This window comes from Penicillium crustosum (genome assembly GCF_028827405.1).
Source record: "Penicillium crustosum strain IBT 35664 chromosome Unknown utg000002l_segment0_segment0, whole genome shotgun sequence".
NCBI classification, from domain to species: Eukaryota; Fungi; Ascomycota; class Eurotiomycetes; order Eurotiales; family Aspergillaceae; genus Penicillium; species Penicillium crustosum.
The window spans coordinates 109,874-125,929 of record NW_026623123.1 but is presented as its reverse complement, the minus strand read 5'-3'; the positions used below and the strand labels follow the sequence as shown (position 1 = coordinate 125,929).

Here is a 16,056-nt window from a genome sequence, read left to right as displayed (position 1 = left end):
CTGGCTCTGCGTTCAGTGTTGTAAATCGTTTGTCAAGAGTCTCCTCGTGTTTGCGTTCCTCGTAGCAACTTTTCACTTGGTTGTTATCTGCCGTATGATCTCGTTTGCTATTGCAGAGTAGCGACCATCTCGTCCACACTCTTCATCTCACGAGCATTGTTCTCGCCGACATCTAGCGCAACCAAGAACCGACTCACACAGTTATAACCGGCGATGCCGGTGGTGAGCTCCACGATCTCGCGGTCATCGTACCCGACCGTCTTCAATTCAGCAAAAACATCATCTTGAACTTTGATAGTGCGAGTCATTTGGTCGGTATAGCGTAGAACTGCACGCTGCTGCGCGGTGAGTGAGCTATTCTCAAGCTCGGCAACGTCTCCCTCGGCGGTGCAAGGCAGTGTAAGAGCGGCCTGCAATTGATCGGGCTTGATTCCACCTTTCAAAGCCAGTGGAGCATGAGCATTCCATTCGTAAACAGCGTTATTGAGTACGGCAACACGGCAGACTGCCAGCTCCATGACACCAGAGTCAACTAGAGTGCGCGACCGAATAGCTCCGATGAAGGAGTTCCAGCCATCAGCGACAGGTGGGCTATGGAGGAGAGACAAATCAAGCGGGATCAAAGGACGGGGGTTTCTGCGCTCCGCGATGCGGGCATAGATGTCGGCGGTGTCGGGGGGTGCATCGACAGGTGGGGTGGAAGGGGCGTAGGGCAGACGCATGGTGCGTGTATGATTGATTTCGATTGATTTGAAGGTATATTTGAGGATGGTGAGTCTACGTTGAAACACGTACATCAGAGTCCGGGGTTTCAAGGTATTACCTAGGTATGCTTTCTTTCAAGTGTCAAGGGATATCGTTGATGCCGAGGGGAAATATCTTACCCGCCCATGTGGGGGAGTGTTTCTCCGGCATATTCCTGGGATATGGACGGCCCCGGGGTATACAACATAGAAGAAGTAGCAAATAATAAACATCAGATCAGATTAACTATCTAATATCTACCAGAGTATGGGTTTACTTCTTGGTGTGTAGACAAATATGTATATATATATATATATTCTCAGAACACCAACAACTTGGATGTTGGGATGTAGCATATTGATACGGAATAGTAATAGACCAAGTAGAGTTCATTTTCTCAATGCGAATGAGCCTTAACATACGATAATCTTGAGCCTAAGAGCAAAATATGAAGTGAGTATATACATGGACGCTACCCCGGATTACGGTAGAAGGCACATAGAGCTTTAAAGATGTAGCAGTGAACCCACAGAATTGATGATATATATATATATATATATTATATTTTCTTTTAAATTATGTTCATATCTAACTGAAATCATACTCGATTCCATTCTAATATTGAATGACTTGGGAGTGGTGTCATCCTAAAATCGGCATTGGAATAAAACACAGTCCCGCGGGGTGCCGCCCTTGGATGCCGATATCCTCCCCGCAATGACATTGAACTTTCATTCTATTCACGTTTCAACGATACATGATCCGTTCTGTTTTCTCACGGGCATCTGCCTCGACATCTCGGTCATTTTCTCACTCCTCAATTGCCAAGATGAAGCATCATTTGATGATCGGTACCTGGACCGCCCCCGGGCGCATCTATACGGTGCAATTTGATGATGATGCCCTCACGCTAGAACTAGTAAAAAGACCGAGATCCCGGAAGCGGAGCCCATCTCATGGATGACCTTCTCCCACGATAAGAAGGCGATATATGGTGCAGCTATGAAGAAGTGGAACAGTTTCGCCGTCAATAGTCCGACAGATATCGTTCACCAAGTGTCGCACCCGGTTGCTGGTCACCGTATGTTCCTAAGGAGTCAATGAGATACACACCCAATTTCTCCCCTCGCTAACCAATTCGCGCCAGCCCTGGCTCCCAGCAGCGAGACCAACACTCGTGCTATTTTCGTGCTTGCCGCCCATAAGCCTCCCTACAATGTTTACGGCAACCCTTTCTACAACCACGCCGGTTATGGCAACGTGTTTTCTGTGAAGCCCGATGGAGCTCTGGATAAGAATATCCAGAACTACGAATATGTCCCCAACACTGGTATCCACGGCATGGTTTTCGATCCCACAGAGACCTACTTGTACTCCGCCGATCTCACGGCTAACAAGATTTGGACGCACATCAAGGATCCCAAGACGGGCGAATTGACACTGGTCGATTGCCTCGAGGCTCCTGATGCTGGTGACCACCCCCGCTGGGTTGAGATGCACCCAAGTGGCAAGTACCTATACGCCCTGATGGAGGCGGGCAATCGACTGGCAGTCTATGTGATCGATGAGCGCACCCACAAGCCAGTATTCACTCACATCACGTACCCATTACTTCCTTCCGGTGAGTTTCACGGCACCTGGAACATATGCGACCAATGGCAATGTCAACTAACAACCAATCTTGGTAGGGCTTCCCCCACGCAACAAGTACCGCGGAGATGTCACATTTTGTACCAAGGGTGGAGAATATCTTTTCGCCACTACCCGGTCAAACCATTTCGATGTGACCGGCTACATCACTGCGTTCAAGCTCGGCTCGCATGGAGAGATCGAACGACAGCTCTTTATCAACCCCACCTCGACCAGTGGTGGTCATTCAAACGCTGTCAGCCCCTGTGACTTCAGCGATGAGTGGCTCGCATTGTGCGATGACCAACTCGGATTTGTTGAGATGTACCGCTGGCGCGACGAGAAGCTGGCACGCGTCGCGCGTGTGGATATTCCCGAGCAAGGATTTGGAATGAATGCCATCTGGTATGATTGAACGAGTAAATTAGAGCAAATTAGAGTGAATGCAATGTACAGCACATACAGTATAAACAATATGATATACAATATGATTGGTAGAATACACTTAAGAAACGGAAATATCATCGGCAGTCAACTGCGGGTTCTGCTTTCACCCGGATGAGGGGCAATTGTTAGAGTGCCGACTTCTTGTGTCTTTCTAATATCTCTCTCTCTCTCCCTCTCTCTTTTTTTTTGGCTCTTGTTCTCATCTTTAATCCTTGAAGTTGAATTTCTATCCCTTACGTCCTCATTATGCCTACTCCCGGTCTTCTCTACGTGACAATGCAGCCCAAGGCCTCGCTGCCAGACACCCAGTTCCACGACTGGTACAACACTGAACATGGACCTCTGCGTTTGCGATTGCCCTTCGTCACTAATGGCTTCCGCTTCCGTGCCACCGATGGAGAGCAGCCAGAATATGTGGCATTGTACGATATTACCGATATGGACGAGTTGACCCGCGAGACCTATTTGGATTTAAGAACAGACCTAATTAAGACCGAACGGGAGAAGAAGACTATGGCCCAGATCGATGTCGGTCGTTTACTATACGATCTGGTGGATGAGCGCAGTAGCCCCAACTTCCGCCCGTTGGAAGATCAAGCCGATACAGATGCCGAGACCCGGGGTAGCGTCCTCATCGCCGTCCGGGTTGCCACTTACCCCGACCCCGCCAAACAAGCTGACCTGGAAAAATGGTACCGCGAGGAACATTTTGAGATGCTCTCCCGTGTTCCTGGATGGCGCCGGAGTCGCCGTTTTGTCACTGCGGCGATCGATTCCGCCGCCCCCCGCGAATCGCTGGCTCTTCACGAGTATGCTCCCGTCAATGGCCTTGGCGGCGATGCACACAAGGCCGCCATGAATACCCCATGGGGAGCGCGTCTGATGAGCGAGGTGGTCACCTCTAAGAAGCGTCGCGTATATGAGTGGTACTACACCTTCGGCCCTGCTCCCCGTGAGCTTACTTCCCTGGCAGCCTCGGATGTGGTGGGACCCTGGAACTCCAATGATGGACGCACTCGCACATTTCCCTCGACCACCCGGCCAGCTGTCGAGTCATTTATTACAACTTCTGATGGTGTTGACATCCCCTACCGTCTGGAGGGTAGCACCGACCCCTACGCGCCTGTCGTCGTTCTAAGCAATTCCATTCTAGTCAACTGGAACATCTGGGATCGTTTTGTTGACGCCTTCTTCGCTCATAAACAGAACCAGCGATACCGTGTTGTGCGCTATTTGACTAGAGGCCGACGCTCGCAGAGTGGCGAGCAGCCCGTCAACATCGATTTGTTGGCCTCTGATCTGGCGACGTTGCTGGAGGCTTTGCGTGTGCCCCCCAAGGCGGCTCATTTGATTGGTGTCAGCCTTGGTGGTGTGACCGTTTTGAACACTGCTCTCCTTCATCCGGAACGCGTCGGAGCCTTTATCGCATGCGACACCAACTCTTCCGCCCCCGAATCAAACCGTAAGGCATGGGGTGACCGTGTCGCCATTTGTGAGAAGGAAGGCTCTACCGATCCAGACACCAAGGAGCCCATTGTCGGTGAAGAGTTGGCCGAGGTAACTACCCGTCGCTGGTTCGTGCCGGAATCATACCAAACCCAGCCCGAGGTCCTCGCGCCAGTCAAGGAGGCTGTACGCACCAACAGCTTGAGGGGGTTTGCCCATAGCGTACAAGCCCTCTGTGCCTACGATATCCGTGAACGCATGGCTACTGCTACTGTGCCAGGCCTGTTCGTCGCCGGAGCCAATGACGGCGTGCTGCCGCAGACAATGCAGAAAATGGCGTCGGATCTACGTGGTGGCGCCGAGCTTAAGATCATCGACCGTGCTGGCCATCTGCCCATGGTGGAGCAACCTGTGGCTTTCGCGGAAGTTGTGACCGAATTCCTCAGCAAAATTGATGGGTGATTGCATTTCTATTCACCCCAGTAAGACACTTTCCTTCGAGTGTATGGATCAAATCGTGACTTCAGGTCCAGCAATGTGTATGTACGGGCATAAACGTCAGATGATCTTTTCGGTCCATTGTATAGTAAAGCCAAAGTAATATCCTCTCTAGAGGACGAGAGGCTGATCGAGTGTTTGGAAGTACTGTAGTTAATCGGAACGAAAAGGACAATTCAGACGAAGGCGGTGAAATTCACCTTGCGGGGGAAACGGTCAACTGCACTTCTCCTTGACATGCATTTTTCTACAAGTTCTTGTTCCTCACTCTCTTTTCACTATTTCTCTACCTACTTAATTCTTTCTTTCCATTTATCATGCCTGAGAGCAAGATTCCTCAACCGGGCCCGGCCAAGCTCAAGCGCAATGCCGGCCCTGACGAGTGGCTGGAGGCAGCGAAGGATTGCAAGTATCTATCGGAGCCACATATGAAGCAGCTATGCGAAATCGTCAAGGAATATATGATGGAGGGCAAGTATCTGGCCTGAACTCAGTTTGAACTATTCTGACTTTGTAGGCAGAATCAAATATCCAACCGGTATCGACACCTGTCACAGTCTGTGGTGACATCCACGGCCAATTCTACGATCTCTTGGAACTCTTTCGAGTTTCTGGGGGTATGCCTGATGGTACAGAACTGGATCCCCCGAAGACATCCCCCTCCGTGATTACCTCCGCCGATATCGAACCCCCCTCAAGCATTTCAGACCCTAAAATTCGCAAGAAGCTTCGTGGTCCTACCGTGAAATCCAATGACGAGGATGGAGATTCGAGTTCCCGAAGCCGATCGTCCAGCAATACATCAGCAGATCTCCAGCTTAACCGGAACTTTGTATTTCTGGGTGACTACGTGGACCGTGGATACTTCAGTCTAGAGACGTTAACGCTTTTGCTCTGTCTCAAAGCAAAGTGAGTGACATGTGTGACCTCCCGGTGGACTTGACTGACCTGCTGACTTCGATATTCATAGATACCCCGATCGAGTCACATTGGTTCGTGGTAATCACGAGTCGCGCCAAATCACTCAGGTATACGGCTTCTACGAAGAATGCTTCCAAAAATATGGCAGTGCTTCAGTATGGAAGGCATGTTGCCAGGTGTTTGATTTCATGACATTAGGAGCCATTATTGATGGCAAGGTGTTGTGTGTTCATGGCGGTCTGAGCCCTGAGATTCGCACGTTGGACCAAGTGCGCGTGGTAGCCCGCGCACAGGAGATTCCCCACGAAGGTGCCTTCTGTGATCTCGTGTGGTCTGACCCAGACGATGTGGAGACATGGGCTGTTAGTCCTCGAGGAGCAGGTGAGAATCCCATTTTTCTTTTCCGGTTGGAACACACATGGCTGACAATCCTCTCCAGGATGGTTATTCGGAGACAGAGTGGCGGATGAGTTCTGCCATGTCAATGATCTCTCGTTGATTGCACGCGCTCATCAGCTGGTCAATGAGGGCTACAAATACCACTTTAACAACCAAAATGTCGTCACCGTGTGGAGTGCGCCAAATTACTGCTACCGATGCGGGAACCTGGCTTCGGTCTGTGAAATTGGAGATGATCTCAAGCCCTCCTTCAAGCTATTTAGTGCAGTCAGCGATGACCAGCGACATGTTCCAACTTCACGGCCAGGGCGCAGCGAGTACTTTTTGTAAGATGTGATGCGAGTTCTGCACCGGCGCTGGCGTTCGGTTTGGTATTTGAAAGGATGAGCATTATATAATGATTTAGACCAGACTTAATGATGCATATGCCTTGTGTTTGGTTTCTCACTGGATCAACCAGATAATCGAGATCTGAATAGTTTCCCTGGCTCTAGACATGGGTTCGTGACATGAGAAATAACAAAGGATTGGCTGCCGAGGCTTTTTCTCCATGTGGTCCCGCTCCGGAACGGATCCCGAAGTGCCTTAGATCTCATCCCGGATCGCATCCCGGATTCACCATAAAAGGTCCCGGCGCGCCCTAACTACATTTGATCTCAGTCTGTACACATTTGAACGAATGGAGCAAGTCGATGTTCTTATTTGCGGCAGTGGGTCTGCCGGTCTTTGCGCTGCCACCTGGCTCGCCAAATATGGGGTGCGATGCAAGGTACTAGAACGGCGGAGTGGTCCCATGAAGATGGGTCAAGCCGACGGTGTACAATGTCGCACAGTGGAGATTTTTGAAAGCTTTGGAATTGGGGAAGAGCTTCTTCGTGAGGCTTACCACGTTCTAGAGGTCAACTTTTGGGCCGACAATGGCACAGGCACCATCCAGCGGACAGGGCGGACGGCGGATACCCAACCAGGTCTATCACACCAACCTCATGTTATTCTGAACCAGGCACGTATCAACGGACTCCTCATCGAGCTGATGCAGAAATATAACGGTCAACAAATTGACTATGGCTACAATGTGACCGATGTCAAAGTTGACAGCATCACTACCGAGGATCACAATGCCTATCCGGTCAAAGTCACTGCAGAAAAGGACGGAAAGATACAAATTTTTGCAGCAAAATATGCACTAGTAGGTACTCGTTTCCTTTGAGGTTCTAGACGCTTTCTGACCTGAAACCCACCAGGCCTGTGATGGGGCACACAGCATTGTCCGCAAAGCCCTCGGGTACAAAATGATTGGAGATAGCAGCGACGCCGTCTGGGGTGTTATGGATATGGTGCCCAGAACAAATTTCCCCGACATTCGCAAGAAGTCTACTATTCGCTCAAAATCCGGAAATGTGTTGATTATTCCCCGCGAAGGCGATAGTGACAACCTGACAAGGTTCTATATTGAACTTGCCCCAGGAACCAATCCGAAGGAGGTGACTCTTGAGAATCTGCAGGCCCAAGCGCAGAGCATCTTCCACCCTTATAAGGTAGACTTTGTGGAAACAATCTGGTGGTCGGCATATGCTATCGGCCAGCGTCACGCCGATTTCTTCCACAAGGATAACCGCGTCTTCCTCGCTGGGGATGCTTGCCACACCCATTCCCCCAAAGCCGGCCAGGGTATGAATGTCAGCTTACAAGACGGGTACAACATTGGCTGGAAGCTTGGGGAGATTTTGACTGGTCTCGCCAGTCCCTCACTTCTGGAGACCTACGTCCTAGAACGTCAAAAGGTGGCCATTGACCTGATCAAGTTTGACCGTTATTTCTCCAACTTGTTTTCTTCGGGGGCCTCAACTTCTCCTGCCGAGTTCCAAGAAGGCTTCATCAAGTCTGGCAAATATACCGCAGGCTTAACAGCCAAGTATGAGGTCTCACCCATCACCTCTGCATTGGAATCGGCCAACCTCGCCTCTAATGTGGTCGTTGGTATGCGGCTTCCCAGTGCACAGGTTGTGAGATTCTGTGACTCTAAGCCTCTACATCTCATGAAGTCTCTCAAATCTGATGGTCGGTGGCGTATCATGGCCTTCATTGGTGACCTGACTGTACCAGAAAGTCACGCAAAGCTCAACGAGGTCTGTTTTGCCACTATGGAACTGTTTGCTGGGCCTAATCTAATGCATTATATATAGCTGGGAGAATACTTGAGCGCGGCCGACGGGCCCATCCACACATTTACCCCCAAGGATCAAGACATCGACAGCCTCATCGAGATCATCTTGATCGGACATGGAAAGCGTCACGGCATCGAGTTAGAGCAGATCCCTGAGTGCTTTTATCCAGTGTCTGGAAGAAATCAAACGAGAGGTGCAGATGCTCCAATATCCAATCGTCCCACTATATCTCTAACCTAGAGCACTCTTTTTTAGATCTACACAAGATTTATTACGACGACGAGAGTTACAATGATGGACACGGCCATGCATACGAACATCTCGGCATTGACCCGGCACAAGGTGCTCTTATCATTGTTCGGCCAGATCAATGTAAGCCAGGACAAGGTTGTGAGATAACCACACATAACTAACGCTTTCGATCCGCTAGATGTGTCTGCCATTATAGATCCAAGCGATTATCTTGAAATCGACAAGTTTTTCGCTGGGTTCCTCAAACACCAAACGTATGTTTGCCATGAGAAGGGAAAGACATGACATGTGCATCAGGGGCACAAATTCCAATTGTCGGGCCTCCTGCCCAGTTGGCAGCAGATTATGATAGGAATCTACTGGCATGGACTTTGAATAACGATATTGTTAATAGCTTCGGAAAGAAGTTCTAGACCCCCTTCAACATAAATGCATGGCTCTCGAGAAACCAAGTTCAGTGAAATATTTCTACTGACTTGTAAGTGCTTATGGTCAACGGCGGTGCTTTCCCCTCGAATCCAATTATAGAGATATTTCCAGGGGGTAACCAATAGATTTCATGTAGGAATTCGAGGACAGGAGTTGTGTTGGTTGAGCAGGAGTATACCTAGGCGCCTGTGAAGATGTCATCGAAACTCATGACGGCACTCATTCTACTTATGGCTGTAACTATACCAAGCGAATAACACCAAAGAAAATTGAGCGAGCCCCCGGATACACTTCGGCGGTTGATAAATGGTAGCAAATCATTTCTAGCGCGTGTTAGTTCCGTCTCAAGAGGAGTACAGGTGGATGAGGCATTATGAAGGCGAAGGGGACGTGGCCTGAGAAACAAAAGCGGATTGACGACATATATGAGTTAAGATACAAGATATTATTTACGGTAGATGTACAACAAGGGCTTCACTGCGCATGAAAACGCTTTAGTAAAAGTTCGGCCAGATTGACATATCGTCCCTGGCTCACGCCTTGTCGGGACAGGATGTGCTCGGCGACATCATGCGCCCAAACAAACTCGGAATGAAAGTCACGCAGTTCACATAGACGTTGACGCAGCCATCTCTGATGTGTTATATCATTGGTTTCAATCACTGCCATCAATAGCGGCAAGTGTAAACGCCTAAGGAGCTTTGGATCAGACCAAAATTGTTTTTGACAAATGTCAATGATTCCCGCGGTGGCTTGATGGTGAATGGCTGAGGGCAAAGTATTGACGCAGAGAAGCCGACGGTGGAGGAGAATCTGGCCGTAAAAGGTAGAAACGGCCATGTATATGGTATTGAGCGTACGTCGAGCGGAAACACTACCGGCAAATCTCGCGGTGATGAAAAGATCGGAGAATTTCTAATTCACAATAAGTTGAACTCTCCCCAAGATTCTGGAGTGGCATCTGTACTGACATCTCTGATGTTAAGGATCTCCCGGAAAAGGAGTTCTGTGGACTCGGCGGTACCAGCCGCGGGTTCGATGAGGACCTTCCAAGTTCGATAGCGTAGACAGAATCCCGCATGCAACAGCTCTAGAGCTCTATGGTTTTCGATATCGTCCAGAACTTCCTCGTCGGGATACTGCTCGCCCCAAAAGCATCGTCCCCAGAGACGAGCACAGCGATGAAGATGGTCTGGTTGTAAAGCGGGATTCCCAGACTGGGCCACATAATCGTTGAGTGACTCCGTAAGACCAATGGGACGACAGCTAGCATCGATATATCTGTTTGTTTGTTAGTGGTGGTAATTTGTACGACTGCTGGGGAAAAAAAACTCACAGAATCCACAGCAAAAACTGCTCCGGAATGAACGAGACCTTGGAAATGGCCATGGTGCCACTGGCCAATATATTGGATCTGGGAGGGGAGAACATATCATTCACATCTTTGATGCGGAATAGTTGCGGATGCGTTTCCAAAAGTGAGCGTACGCCCTGCAGGTGGAGTTGAAGCTTTGCTCCGTTAGCCGATTGATAAATGAGTAAAACAAGAGCATTCTTACGTGGCGCACTGAGTGTCCGAACTGCCACTCCCAAGCTATCATCAAAAAAACAGTGGCAAAAACTGTCTCGACATCATCCAAGGAAACCTGGCGTGGCGTCTCGAGCAATTGCCTAAATTCTTTGACCGCTTGGCTATAATGATACCGGCCATGATCCTGAGAGCGAACAATCAGCCCATTGCGATGCATATCACATGCGCTTAGCGCTAGTATCATCCGCATAATGACTCTATTGGATGCAGCTGGCCCTTCGTAAAGATGGCTAATTTATTTTTCGGGTGTCCAATTAGCCAGGCTCTCAGTAAACGGCAAGCTCATTTCACACTGAAAGTCTTACCATAAGCTACTCCACTTCCATCTCTTCATGTAATAAAATACGAGCGAGGAAGAAGGGAAGTACTGGAAGTATTGCCGATCAAGAGACGTGAGTGTCAACGAATTGGCGCACGCGACATCGACGTTTAAAGACGGGTATATGGGGGTCGGAATCGGTGCCGGATTGAATTGGTCAAATGAAAGAGCGTCGGATGCCCAAGAGACCGGCGAGAGACTTGTAAAAAGGGCATCTGGTTGAAACCCGGCAAGGTCCTCGGCTTTAGGTTGTTCGGAGCTTCCCGGTGCAGGTTCAAGATGTCGGATTTGCGTGCTTCGCCCACGCTTCACTGGGACACCCCATTCGCAATTGAGGCGGAGGGATGAACATCTTGCACAAACTGGTTTCTCTTCTCCGCACTTGACCTTGCGACGGCGGCAGGTACTACAACCTACCGAGAAGTGGGTTAGTCGGTCATGTGGGAAAGAAAGTAAAAAGGGAATAATCCTACCACTCTTGGAACGTGGTCCATTACGTCCCAAACCCTGCATGGACGTGAACCAGCAGGGCTCAACCTGCAGGCATGAGCGAAAAGATTAAAGAGAGCGGGAATTGATTCCTGTCAAATAATTCAAAGGTGTTGGGATAGCGATCTCACCTGGGCAGTGCCGAAGCCGATAAGATAACGCGGGGAAGGCTGAGTCATCATGACGTTGGAGGTTTTCCTCGGAAAGGCAAAATATATTTTTTCATACAGTTCGGTGGGCAGATGTATATACTATCTCTCCGCTCAACATACATTTAATCTTCCCGCGCAATCTCTTCTCTCCATTGACGCCGCGACAAATCATACATATCGTTCTCCACAATCATATCCCAACCAGTCAATGCCAAAGACTTCCCAACAATTAACGCCTCGGCATGAGCTTCATCTGTTCCAGCTGCAGCTGCAAACGTCGGGTGATGTGGAAATGAAGATTTAGGAGCGGGAATCGCAAACATTGTATGAAGCGTAGGGGTTTCGTAGCTAACATTCCCTATTATTGAAGTACATGGGTTAGTTCGGTCAATCAAACGGAATATTATCCTCCCACATACCAATATCTGACGATCCTGTTAGGACCTTGTCATGGCGTTTGAGAACATTGCGACTATACCGTCCCATGTGGACATGGTAGCGCTCACAGAGAGTGTCATTCAACCGAACATCGGTATAGAGTTCATCCCTTGAAGCAAACACATTAGTAGCTCATTTTCCTCAAGCCATGTAGGCAGGTGGGCTGGTGACCATAAATGGATTACATACTCATCAATCTTGACTTGACATCCAGTCGCCAAAGCACCAGCCTCAATACAATTGCGCAATTTGCTGACAAGGACATTCAATCCCTTCAGGGTAGGGCTCCGCACCTGCCAGAAAGCTTTCGTATAATCTGGGATTACGTTGGCTACCTTGGGTGTGTCCAAGAAAGCACAATGAACCCGCTGATCCGGAAGAAGCTGCTGTCGAAGAACCGCAACGTTGTTATAAGATGAGACCAGGGCATCAAGCGCGTTGATCCCTTCCCACGGGTTTCCACCGGCGTGAGCATTCCTACCAGTGAATTCGCCTGTATTGAATTATGTTCATCAGCATGCTATAGGAGGACTTGCATCAAGCGACTCACAATGGATGTTCTTGCGCGCATTCATTGGCGTTCCAGCTATGCCATCGGATGGCTCTTGGTCAGGGTAAATCTTTTTGGGTCCAGGATGACTCCAAACTAAGTCAGCAGGAACCTTTCCTTTCCTATGTGAGGGTGCGAGATCCGATTCTTACGCCATTAGCGAGATGTTGACGTTTTTGTAGGCACCAGCATCAATCAATTTCGCCTTTCCGCCTCCATTTTCCTCAGCCGGTGTTCCTAATAGCTGAGCTCTACCGGGGACATTAAATTTCCTGATGGCAAACGACAGCGCAAGGAATGCAGCGATACTGCTTGTCGCTATTAGATTGTGACCACAGGCATGCCCAATTCCAGGTAATGCGTCATATTCGGCGTTGAAATTGATCAATCGCCCACCAGTTCCGACCACAGCCTCAAAGGATGTATCAAGCCCATAGGCGTGGCGAGTAACGGCAAAGCCTTGTTCTTCGAGGAAGTCACAAATTGTATCGTGGGCGTGGTGCTCCTGGTAGGCAAGCTCAGGGTTTGACCAGATCTGATAACCGCCACCAAACTTGTTAGCCTTGTAGATAAAAATATCTGACCAGGAGCATGAATATACCTGATGGTTCAATACCCGCAACTCCTTCTGCAGTGCCTCGAGTGCGGCATCTGTACAGATCTTCACTTCTTCAATATTGATGGCTGCAAGAGTCATAATGCTTTAACTGTCTTTCTCAATTCTAGATGTGTTAAATTGGAATTATCCTTGCCAAAAGAAACGCTAGGATCGTACCTATTTAAATATAAGCAACCTTCAAAAGCGAAACCGGATTGGGGCTTGTAATGCGTATCTGCATGGCGTTTGCCGATGACAGGGTAAGAGGGGAAGGCGACGCGGAAATCTAAGCCGAACTTTACCCTATCGCCAATATGATTACTTGGAGATAAGTCCCTTTCAATGTGACAATAGAGGTAGAGTCATGGAATGACTGTTATCATCCATATTGGCGAGCTTGGCGAGAGCCGTCGGCAATCTCCACAGATCAGTGAATCCGGGGTATGTATGTATCCTCTATTGTAATTTTAGCATGGCTTAGCCTTGTGCAAACACTTACTGAAGTTTCCTATCGAATTCCCACGGTCGTGCCATTTTAGGGCTCGTTCTATTTTCCAGTTTTCTTCTTTCACCCTTTGTAGTCCAATCCTAGCAGAGACCATGCGTGATTTTCATTTCCCCTTTTTACTCGGGGCTGTAGATAAAAAGTGGGTTGCCGATGGGCATTAGATAGTATCTAATTAGCCGACGTGCAATATGATTCGCTAGACTGCCGATATTCTAATGCCAATCTTCTGCTCCTCTCGAATTCTATACAAAGGGTAGCAGCTGACTACAATAAAAAGATACATGGATCATATTTCGGCATCTAGAACTCAATACAATCGTGCCTGCCGTGTTTATTGCGAATGATATCGTCATCCCCGCCTTTTGTTAAAGTAGAACCAACGCTTATCAGGGTAATGTTGACTCGATAACTCAAGGAAATCATTGGCCTTGGTTACCTATCGACTATTATCGTATTTTTTGTGTCACCACCACGTTGAGTTTGATCGGGCTTGGCCATCTTGTCCTCGAAGCCATATAGTCAGCCTGAGATGCCCATAAATTGATACCAAGTCAATGTCTTTCTACTTCTGATATCCTTTCCCATCTCTCATTCTCTATTTATCTTGGACCACTCAATATGGGGAAACAACAGCTCCCATCCGGAGATACCAGACCAGATTTTGGAACACTCAAGGTTGAGTCCATCTCTGCTGCTCGCGATGTGGACTTTGGACAAGTACTTCAGGTTGAAACAACGCCTGCAATGGAGAAGAAGGTTCTAAGAAAATTAGACCTTTTTTTAATACCGCTTATGGGCGGTTGCTACATGTTGCAGTACATCGACAAACTAGCAATTAGCCAGGCGACCCTTTTCAATCTTCGGGAGGACTTGGTATGTCCCTTCTCTTCTCCTCAATCAGCTCTGGTAGGGTCTAATACCGCTCCTTTTTCCTAGGACCTGAAAGGAAATGAATATAATTGGGCATCAGCCATTTTCTATTTTGGTTATTTCTCATGGAGTTGGCCGAGTTCATATCTGGCTGTGAGGTACGTTTGAGAGGTGACCCATAATGGCGTATGCTAAGTACTTGGTTCCAGGCTTCCATTGGGCAAATATCTCAGTGGTGCTGTTTGTGTTTGGGGAGGCTGTCTGATGGTTCACGCTGCCTGCACAAACTGGGGTGGTTTAATGGCAGCGAGATTCTTTTTAGGGGTTGGGGGTAGGGATTCCTATACCAATAATCTTTTGGACACGGCTAATAAATACCTTTTGGACAGAGGCATCGATTGCTCCTGGCTTTGCCCTGATAACGGGAATGTTTTATACAAGGGCGGAGCAGCCATCACGCCAGGCAGCATGGTTTGTTGGCAATTCCATTGCTGTTCTTCTCGGTGGGCTGATTGCCTACGGTATTGGGAATATTCACATCACAGCTATCGCCCAATGGCAATTGTTGTTTCTTATCTTGGGCGCCGTCACTTCTGCTTACGGCGTCGTCTTATTCTTTGCACTACCGGATTCACCCGCGAAAGCTGCCTTTCTCAAACCAAACGAACGGGCGATCGCAGTCCACAGAACATTGAAGAACAAGACTGGAGTTTTGGACACAGGGAAGTTCAAATGGGGCCAAGTTTTAATGGCAATCAAAGATCTACAAACATGGTTTTTAGTGCTTTACACACTCTGTGTTAACTTTTGCAACGGTGGCATCACAAGTTTCTCTGCTATCATTATCACCGGGTTTGGATTCCCCCATCTAGAGGCCCTTCTCATTCAGATGCCTATCGGTGGTGCTCAGCTTGTCTTTCTCCTCTTTACTTCAGGTTTCGCTTCCCTTGTTCCAAAGTCTCGCATTATCATGATGATCGTCAATACAGCGGTATCGATGATTGGTATGCTTCTGATCTGGAAGCTAGATGGTGATGATCAGGCAGGGAAGATGACGGGTCTCTGCCTCGGCGGTGTCTTCGCTGCCAATATCCCTTTATCCCTCAGTCTAATCAGCTCGAATGTCGCGGGGTTTACTAAGAAGAGCACGGTCAGCGCCCTTATGTTCGCAGCGTACTGCATTGGCAATATTGCTGGGCCCCAGTTCTTCATCCCTTCGGAAGAACCGTTATATTCAGTCAGTAATTCACTCTCATAACATATCCCTACCTCCTGAGTACTAACTTGATAAGACCGGCATCAAAGCGTCTATGGCAGGGCTCGCCTTCGGAATATTCTTCTTGATCTGCCTCTATATATTTTATGCCTTGGAGAACCGTCGGCGGGATAGGCTGTATGGGTCTCCTAGGGAGATGACTGAAACTGAAGAACTGGAAGATGAGCTGTCTAACAAGACCGACCACGAGATTGAAAGTTTTAGATATGTTCTTTGAAATATCTCACTTCAACATGAGCTCAGACGGGAATATGAAGCCCAAGTATGCTTTCTGCAAGTGTTGATTGCCTTGTGTTTCTTCGTATCCCAACAGGGTGACAGGCAAGTAGATA

General features: G+C 48.6%; 8 protein-coding genes across 8 annotated transcripts; 4 read left to right on the top strand and 4 right to left on the bottom strand.

Annotated features, from left to right (window-relative positions):
• Window positions 1-107: 107 nt before the first annotated feature.
• N7487_003550 (carboxymuconolactone decarboxylase family protein) lies at window positions 108-915 on the bottom strand (the record flags this gene model as incomplete). Its single annotated transcript, XM_056871297.1, has 2 exons — window positions 108-823; window positions 885-915. The coding sequence occupies 2 exons, from the start codon at window positions 913-915 to the stop codon at window positions 108-110; spliced, it is 747 nt and encodes a 248-aa protein (XP_056729017.1).
• Window positions 916-1,461: 546 nt separating this feature from the next.
• N7487_003549 (lactonase family protein) lies at window positions 1,462-2,788 on the top strand (the record flags this gene model as incomplete). The annotated part of the gene is made up of 4 exons (XM_056871296.1): window positions 1,462-1,595; window positions 1,659-1,825; window positions 1,892-2,365; window positions 2,433-2,788. The coding sequence occupies 4 exons, from the start codon at window positions 1,462-1,464 to the stop codon at window positions 2,786-2,788; spliced, it is 1,131 nt and encodes a 376-aa protein (XP_056729016.1).
• Window positions 2,789-3,066: 278 nt separating this feature from the next.
• Window positions 3,067-4,728, top strand: N7487_003548 (putative alpha/beta hydrolase; the record flags this gene model as incomplete). Its single annotated transcript, XM_056871295.1, has 1 exon — window positions 3,067-4,728. One exon carries the CDS (start codon window positions 3,067-3,069, stop codon window positions 4,726-4,728), a length of 1,662 nt encoding a protein of 553 aa, XP_056729015.1.
• Window positions 4,729-5,081: 353 nt separating this feature from the next.
• Window positions 5,082-8,789, top strand: N7487_003547 (uncharacterized protein; the record flags this gene model as incomplete). The annotated part of the gene is made up of 9 exons (XM_056871294.1): window positions 5,082-5,235; window positions 5,286-5,673; window positions 5,735-6,066; window positions 6,125-6,410; window positions 6,745-7,273; window positions 7,329-8,213; window positions 8,271-8,445; window positions 8,508-8,624; window positions 8,683-8,789. The coding sequence occupies 9 exons, from the start codon at window positions 5,082-5,084 to the stop codon at window positions 8,787-8,789; spliced, it is 2,973 nt and encodes a 990-aa protein (XP_056729014.1).
• Window positions 8,790-9,407: 618 nt separating this feature from the next.
• On the bottom strand, window positions 9,408-11,514 carry N7487_003546 (Zn(II)2Cys6 transcription factor domain-containing protein; the record flags this gene model as incomplete). The annotated part of the gene is made up of 7 exons (XM_056871293.1): window positions 9,408-9,848; window positions 9,905-10,214; window positions 10,270-10,442; window positions 10,493-10,754; window positions 10,830-11,256; window positions 11,317-11,380; window positions 11,464-11,514. 7 exons carry the CDS (start codon window positions 11,512-11,514, stop codon window positions 9,408-9,410), a joined length of 1,728 nt encoding a protein of 575 aa, XP_056729013.1.
• Window positions 11,515-11,606: 92 nt separating this feature from the next.
• Window positions 11,607-12,497, bottom strand: N7487_003545 (uncharacterized protein; the record flags this gene model as incomplete). Its single annotated transcript, XM_056871292.1, has 4 exons — window positions 11,607-11,842; window positions 11,904-12,031; window positions 12,112-12,415; window positions 12,473-12,497. 4 exons carry the CDS (start codon window positions 12,495-12,497, stop codon window positions 11,607-11,609), a joined length of 693 nt encoding a protein of 230 aa, XP_056729012.1.
• A 123-nt stretch (window positions 12,498-12,620) lies between these two features.
• N7487_003544 (uncharacterized protein) lies at window positions 12,621-13,169 on the bottom strand (the record flags this gene model as incomplete). Its single annotated transcript, XM_056871291.1, has 1 exon — window positions 12,621-13,169. One exon carries the CDS (start codon window positions 13,167-13,169, stop codon window positions 12,621-12,623), a length of 549 nt encoding a protein of 182 aa, XP_056729011.1.
• A 1,027-nt stretch (window positions 13,170-14,196) lies between these two features.
• On the top strand, window positions 14,197-15,941 carry N7487_003543 (uncharacterized protein; the record flags this gene model as incomplete). The annotated part of the gene is made up of 5 exons (XM_056871290.1): window positions 14,197-14,451; window positions 14,515-14,606; window positions 14,658-14,779; window positions 14,838-15,685; window positions 15,741-15,941. The coding sequence occupies 5 exons, from the start codon at window positions 14,197-14,199 to the stop codon at window positions 15,939-15,941; spliced, it is 1,518 nt and encodes a 505-aa protein (XP_056729010.1).
• Window positions 15,942-16,056: the final 115 nt, after the last annotated feature.